At 33.8% G+C, this 7844-nt stretch overlaps 1 protein-coding gene across 3 annotated transcripts; it reads left to right on the forward strand.

The window, feature by feature from the left end:
• The first annotated feature begins 977 nt into the window (after positions 1-977).
• Positions 978-6650, forward strand: LOC142626224 (polygalacturonase At1g48100). 3 transcript variants are annotated; one of them, XM_075800020.1, is made up of 8 exons: positions 981-1084; positions 2648-2764; positions 3242-3769; positions 3874-4041; positions 4556-4600; positions 4702-4909; positions 5018-5099; positions 5913-6650. In XM_075800020.1, exons 3-8 carry the CDS (start codon positions 3344-3346, stop codon positions 6415-6417), a joined length of 1434 nt encoding a protein of 477 aa, XP_075656135.1. In that variant the 5' UTR covers positions 981-1084; positions 2648-2764; positions 3242-3343; the 3' UTR covers positions 6418-6650. The 3 variants fall into 3 exon arrangements, with proteins under 3 accessions (XP_075656134.1, XP_075656135.1, XP_075656136.1); XM_075800021.1 differs by having other exon boundaries at positions 1056-1084; positions 2666-2764; XM_075800019.1 differs by lacking the exon at positions 2648-2764 and having other exon boundaries at positions 978-1084.
• The last annotated feature ends 1194 nt before the right edge of the window (positions 6651-7844 follow it).

The raw sequence follows: 7844 nt of genomic DNA on the forward strand, positions 1-7844 counted from the left end.
AGTATATATTTATGTACTAATTTTAGCAATATAATTTGATTTAATAAAATTACACTTAATCCCCTTAACAATATCGTTAGTCCTTTTAAAGGCCATAAGAAAGTTATAGATCTAAAATCTAGAACAAAATTAACAAGCTCAAAAAAATTATTCCAACAACAAAAATGACAAATAGCAAAGCTAAAAATGATTGAGCCCAATCAACTAATTTTATTTAAAACAAACAAACTTGACCTTTTAAAAGATTTTAACAAAATAATTTTGTCATTACCAAATAGACGCACACATCAAAGACACATACACAAAAATAAACACACAAAAACCAGTAGTAGACACATGTCAAGTTCCATTTTCATAAATAATTGCATTATAATGTATTAAGAAACAATAATTTTTGTATTTTTGTCTTCATTAACGGTTTGTTAATATTAAATAAATACTTTTTTTTAATTTTAGTTGAGGAAAAAAGATGCTTATTTAGAGTTTCAGAATGATATTTTTTTATACTTCCGCCCCTAACTCTAAATCCTGTCTCGGTCGCGGAACTTATAATCTGAACTTTGTTGCGAAAAGGTGCACGTAATATTGTATTTAAAAAATTGCCTTTCAAGCAGAGAGAACCCCATTTTTCCTTGATGCTGCGGACACGGGACCCTCTCAAGTGGACCTATTAGCGCAATAAACCAATAAGAGAGATGGTGTGTCGAGAGCATGAAGCTTAATCCGATGTGTCATATCAGAAAACCATAAACACACAATTTATTACTACTACTCTGTGTCAGGCGCAAAAAGTGCACCTCAAATTCTCAATCACTGGTATGAAATCGACTTTTGAGTTTCGAGTTCGATCATGTTCACCCGTGAGAGTCTACACGTGACAGACTAAGACAAACACGTACTTACATCAAACATGCCAAGTTTTTGTTCCCCAGCAAAACCTAACCTCTATAAAAAGCCTCTCTGGGCTCACATTTTCTTACATAGCAACTCATACACTCATACATACCATTTAACGTTGGCTTTGCATGCATATGGTGACGTCCAAAACTTGCCAAGCTCCCTAGAATCCAGCGCCTTGATTCAGGTGAATTCAGTTCTTCAATATTAGTACTGTAGTATTGTTAATACATGTTATTGTTTGTGTTGTATAATTGTTTTAATGAGGGGTCACGTGAGAATTACAAGGCAGCATGGAATGGTCATTTTATTGTAACCTTTAATTTCATGAGAGATGGGTTGCAAAAATTGGCTTATAGATATGGACAACAGGGATTTGGATGCACCCGTGAATGGTTTAATTCTGTTGTCGCGCACCCACTACATGGCATGGCTGCCTTGCTTCCTAGTTCTATGGCCACAAGGTGCTAAACAACAACAAAGAGTCACGAGCTAGTCCTTTTGCTTTTACATCAAAACCACCATGTTCACCCATTTGCTACTGCCATTTTAATATTCTCTCACCCCCCACATTCTCAAAACTATTCCCCCTCTCTCTCTCTCTCTCTCTCTCTCTCTCTCTCACACACACAGCAATAAAGGAGGTCATGAGTGAAGCAACAATCAAAATATTGGCATCACATGGAATATTTACACCTCTTGAGGGAATAAAAGTATAAAACATCTCAATCAATATTTGATGGTAATTAATGGCAATAGAGATTGGGTTTGATATTACAAAGATGGAATATATATATATATAATTTTTGATTGTCTAGATTTATATATATATATATATAATTTTTATCGAGAATTTGATTTATTACTAATAAGGCCAACTGATGTATATCTTATTTTAGGCACAACTTTTTTTTTAGGGGAATTTTTTATAGACATAACGTAAAAGTTTGAAGACCCTCTTATATATGTGTGTGTTACCAAAAAAAAAAAAAAAAAAAAAATGAAGAAGACCCTCATATATTAAAATATAGTATTTTAGTTTCAAAAATATTTGGGCGTTGTTGTACTCGATCATTAGGTTAAAACCATATTTAAAAGTGTCATTTGAATTGACCAAAACTTCCTTTTTGTAGATGGCAGTGTGAGGAAAAAAAATATTTTTGTTGACAGCAATATTTGGACTGTTTTTGTTTGGGTGTTTGTGTCGATATATGTGTGTGTGTTTGTATATGTATATCAGCATTCCATGGCGATCCAAGGCACCCGAATGTCAAGATGTAAATACTACACGGCTCGTTTGTCATGAAATGGTGCTAGAACTCTTTATCATTATATGAACAAACCTTTGGTTAATGCTCCTAACATATTTTTTAAGTTAATCTCAGTTTTGCATACAAAGTTACCCTAGCAAACTTCAAGAACAGATGCATCTGTTGCAAAGAAGTGGCAAATTATTCTTCAAATAAGAAAAAACAGTGACACTTTCTAATACATTTAAATGAAGAAAGTATTAATGATGGTTAATACTTAATATGTTGTTAGGTTAGGTCTCAAAGCCTTCTCTACCATGCATGACTATATGATCAAAGTCTCAATAAAATAATAATTAACTGCTATATGGTTTTACGAATCCTAGGTGCCGTGCCACACCAATAGTACTTAATTTATTGCACTATTATTACCAAAAATAATTTATTGCACTATAATGCCATTGAGATTGCTCATGTACCCTACATTAATGAGTGCAAAGGAGAGGATCATTTTACAGCTTAAAAGATTCAAGGCCACGAAGAGCACATTTGGTTTTTGCACACTTTTCTAGGAAATAAGGGCCTCATAGCAGTTCACAAGCTCGGAACTATTGAAGGTACAATTCCTCACAGCTTTACCTCACAAAAAACAACAGTTGGTGAATTAAAAAAGAGAGAGAGAAAGAAAAGCTGAAACATGAGATCGTTGGGCCACATAACATTGAATCAGACCAAAGAAAATAGTATGAGAAAAAGGAAAAGTTAGAGACCATTAAAAATAAAATCCATGTACAACAAAATATTGCTCTGCCAAGATTGTCACATAAGAATAACCTACAAAATCCCTACAAAACCATCCAACCGTTCCTAGAGACAATGACATTTTAATCAACTGGTACTTGACACGTATCAAACTTATGACATGAGAGCAATTCTTCTGAGGAACTTTTAGTCTGGGTATATAAGTATATGAGCCTTTGCTTCAAATTGTCTTTGCCAGGATAGTTTATGTGAAGCCTCTAGTAGTTAACTCATTCTTTCTCCGCCATTAGTTTTCTGCAATTATAACTTTTTTTTTTTTTGTCATTTCCCAGAGGAACACTTGTGTAGCATTCTGTGGTGGTTCCTGTTCTATCATTAAGACATTCTTCATAGTGTTAAAGACTGTCTAGATAATCCATCAAATATTGCCTATCATGGACCTTGTTCACACTCTGTTAGCCATTTGGATCATAGCCAGCCTTGTCTTTCAGAATTCAAGCAATGTGGAAGGACGATATCATTACCACAGGCCGAAAAGTTCTAATAGAGGCTCCTCTGGTTCTAAATCCCCTGTATCTTCCCCTGATCCTCAAGACCCTTCATCACCAACTAGTCCTCCTTCTGTTCCTTCTGACCCCTACCCAAATGATCCTGGAAATTCTAGTACAAACTGTGTTTTCGATGTAAGATCTTATGGGGCTGTTGGAGATGGTTCAAATGATGACACTGAGGCATTCAGACAAGCATGGAAAGAAGCTTGTGCAGTAGAATCAGCAGTAATTTTGGCTCCTGAAGATCATAGTTTCATAATCACTTCAACAATATTCTCAGGGCCATGCAAGCCAGGACTTGTATTCCAAGTAAGTAAAGAAATTCCTTACTCTTTAGCTCATTTCAGTATATTGCTATTAATTTTTTTGTGGTTTATACAGTTCACTTAATTTTAAGCTCTATTTTTGAAAAGGTGGATGGGGTCCTAATGCCACCGGAGGGACCAGATTCATGGCCTAAAGCAGACAGCCGCAAGCAATGGCTTGTGTTTTACAGACTTGACCAAATGACTTTCACAGGAAAAGGAACCATTGAAGGGAATGGCCAGAAATGGTGGGAACTCCCCTGCAAGCCTCACCGGGTAGTTTATCTTTAATCCAATTTACACTTCTTTTTTTTTATTTTTGATAAAGCAATTTACACTATGCTAATTCTAAGAAGCATAGACACAAACATGGGCGCGGTGTGACATATGACAATAATACTTAAAAAATTAGGCACAACACTGTTGAGATATAATAATAAATTGATTATTATATAGCTTTAAGTATATTTTATATATTCTTAGACATATTTTTAACTGTACTTGTAAAATAATAATTATCAAAATCTTTATATATATATATATATATATATATATATATATATATTTATTATATAGCTTTAAGTATATTTTATATATTCTTAGACATATTTTTAACTGTACTTTAAGTTTTCAAAGTAAAATAATAATTATCAAAATCTTTATATATATATATATATATATAAATTCAAAGGAATTTTTTAGAGAGAGGAAAAAAAAAACATTGAGGACACGCATACAAGAGTGTATGGAAGGATGGAATATTTTGCTAAATGCTATTTTGTTATTTCAGGGTCCAAACGGGTCGACGTTGTCAGGACCATGTGACAGCCCTGCAGTAAGTTGAATAATCAGAAAAAGCCAATTCTAAAATTTTAGTCACTAAGTTGATTTTTTTTTTTAAAACTGAAATAACAATCTTGTTTACTATCTTTACAGTTAATTCGGTTTTTCATGAGCACAAATTTGGTGGTCAGTGGTCTACGAATCCTAAATAGTCCTCAGTTCCATATGAAATTCGATGGTTGTGAAGGAGTATTGATTGACAAGCTGTCCATCTCTTCACCTAAACTCAGCCCCAACACCGATGGGATCCATATTGAGAACACTAAAGCTGTTGGAATATACAACTCCATGATTAGCAATGGTAGGAAAACGGTGTGACTAATTTACTCAATTTGGCAAGTGTATACTTTATTCAGTTTATTGTATTAGATATCAGATTAGATGTAACGATTATACTTGATTTAAACAGGTGATGATTGCATTTCGATTGGACCCGGGTGCTCAAATGTAGCAATAGAGGGTGTCACTTGTGGGCCTAGTCATGGGATCAGGTGCATATTCTCTTTCTCAAATAAATATAAATCTTGCCTAACTACCTATTTGTTAAGGTTGATTGAATTATTCATTATGCTTCAATCATGTCATTGTATTGACTAATGCATTACAAATGGTATAATTATCTTTCACAATTAAATCAACTATATCGCTTATTGATTAATGTAGCCACATAGTTAAATTTAATTAATTTCAACTACATTGTTCATTAACCAATGCAGACACATAATTGAATTTAATTAGACTAATGAACTGTAGACATGAAAGCAAATTCAAGGAAAAATTAGTTGTGACCACTAGGGCGGGTTAAATAGCATCTTGGAGGTACATCCATAAGAGGAAAAATTAGAATCAAAAGGAAAGAATGGCCTTTATTAACATCTCCTTGAAGCCATGCGGCACCTGCCTCATTTAATAAATCGCTTTAACAGTTGAAATTATTTAAACTTCCAGATAGAAAGCTGAAAGCAAATAAATAACCCATATAGAATCCTAGGATAGATGTATACTGTTTAAGAAATATATACTTAGATTTAATAGTATGTTGTAATTAGATTTTTCAATTAAATTCAACCACGTAATCACATTGATGTAATTTTCTCCAAACGATAATTAAAATCTACCATGTGAGTTATTGGTGCATGGACATTATTGAATCTAATTCAAAAATCTAAAGTAGAGAATTCATTGAATTTGTACTTTAGTTTTACCTCTCTGTTTTTGATGAATAGTTTAGTATGAAATGGGATCAACAAACTGAATTCTCTTTCGGTGGGCCTGACTTAGTTACTCTCATTTATTTTCTGCAGCATTGGAAGCCTTGGAGTGCACAATTCCCAGGCATGTGTTTCTAACATTACAGTTCGCAACGCAGTGATTAAGGAATCGGACAATGGGCTCAGAATCAAGACTTGGCAAGGTGGGACGGGTTCAGTAACAGGCATAGCATTCGATAACATCCAAATGAACAACGTTATGAACTGCATTATCATAGACCAATATTACTGCTTGTCAAAGGCTTGCTTAAACGAAACTTCAGCTGTACATGTCAATGACATTTCCTACAGGAACATAAAGGGCACCTATGATGTGCGCATGACCCCTATACATTTTGCATGCAGTGACACAGTTGCTTGCACAAACATAAAACTTTCAGAAGTAGAGCTTTTTCCAGAGGAGGGGCAACTGCTTGAGGATCCATTTTGTTGGAATGCTTATGGGAATCAGGAGACTTTGACTATACCTCCCATTGATTGCTTACGAGATGGGGGGCCTCAGAATGCGGTAGAGCCATCCACATATGAGTGCTACTGATATACTTTGCGATTTCTGGTGATTAATATTGTAGAATACTGTATAGAGCCCAAGAGGCCCTTCTCTATCTTGGGTCTTCATTATTATTACTTTAAGCTCCATCCCTATTTGGGCTTCCCCCTTATTGTGTGATGAAATGTAGACAAGGGCCTAATTTTTTGGGCCCATATTGTGATAGATTGGGTGCTTGCATTATAGTATAAAAATCAATGCTAGAACATTGTTTATCGACCGATCCATTGTTTGATCCACGTCATAACGTAATTCATTTGATTTTTTTTTTTATGAACAACGTAATTGATTTGATTGATGCATTGACAAATAGACTTAACAATGTTAAATTCTTAACAATATTACTTTTGTTTGTGTGTATATCTAATCTTAATGAAACAAATAACTCAATTAATAAAAGTTGAGGACATGGAGTTTAATTCCCCTTTTTGGTCTCGTAGGCAAATCACTCTGCCAAAGGTCTTATATCTTGTATAATTTTTATTCGACCAATATATTTATTTGTTATTTGATATTCGCCATTCGATATAAATATCATTTTATAATTAATAATATTTATTCTTATATCCCTTATGTGGCTTCAGGGACTGAACCAGGATTTGAACTTGGGAGGCCAAAGCTTAAAACAATTTTTTTTTTTTTTATGAAAATAAAAACTCAACAAAATACTACATATAAAATAAATGTTTCTTAAACATTTGATATTATAAAAATGTTAACAAAGTATAACTTACAAAATAAGTGTTTTTTAAACATTTTAACACATTTATCAAAATAGAACTCGAAAATTTAATATACTAGCTTCTTTTTTGGGGGAGGGAGGGGGGGGGGGGGCGCATGTAGGTCCGTCACTGTGTGGCTTACGCCCATAGAAGCCACAAATTGCATTGTCAACAATAGCAATGCAAACACTAGGAAAGTCAACATAGAGCAATTTGTCAATATCTTCGTGATAACTCTTTTGTTAAACAAAAGAAATTCAAGTCACTTTGATATTACAATAATTGAAAAAAATAAAATATTGTGAGTGCATTGTCTCGCACTCTCACACATGGTTCATGTCCTCATGGGAAGTACGACTTAGCCGAATGGATCAAAGACAGAGATTTGGGAGTAGTCACCTAGTTTAGATTTAGAAATCAAATTGTGACTCTTACATGGGTCTACACACCAAATTACGGGTTCGGGGTTAGAGTACGACTTAGGAAGATGTTAGGCATTCAAAACTGCCAGTCTTGTGGGCTGGCCTCTATTATATATTGATAGGCTATGTTTAATAAAAAAAAGTTATTAAAAGAGTCATAATCCCAAATCTAAACATACATCATGCACTAAACAAAAAAGAACATAATCAACATGTTAAATATCGCATAACATAAAAAGAAACACATTAAATTACAAATAAAACAAATTAT

Source organism: Castanea sativa, chromosome 2, assembly GCF_040712315.1.
Source record: "Castanea sativa cultivar Marrone di Chiusa Pesio chromosome 2, ASM4071231v1".
NCBI lineage: Eukaryota > Viridiplantae > Streptophyta > Magnoliopsida > Fagales > Fagaceae > Castanea > Castanea sativa.

Bases quoted from the DNA above. Each gene is read 5' to 3' on its own strand.
- LOC142626224 (XM_075800019.1), top strand. From the start codon at position 3,344: ATGGACCTTGTTCACACTCTGTTAGCCATTTGGATCATAGCCAGCCTT. The intron at 4,042-4,555 runs GTAGTTTATCTT...TTGTTATTTCAG, and splicing joins TCCCCTGCAAGCCTCACCGG to GGTCCAAACGGGTCGACGTT. The intron at 5,100-5,912 runs GTGCATATTCTC...TATTTTCTGCAG, and splicing joins GGGCCTAGTCATGGGATCAG to CATTGGAAGCCTTGGAGTGC.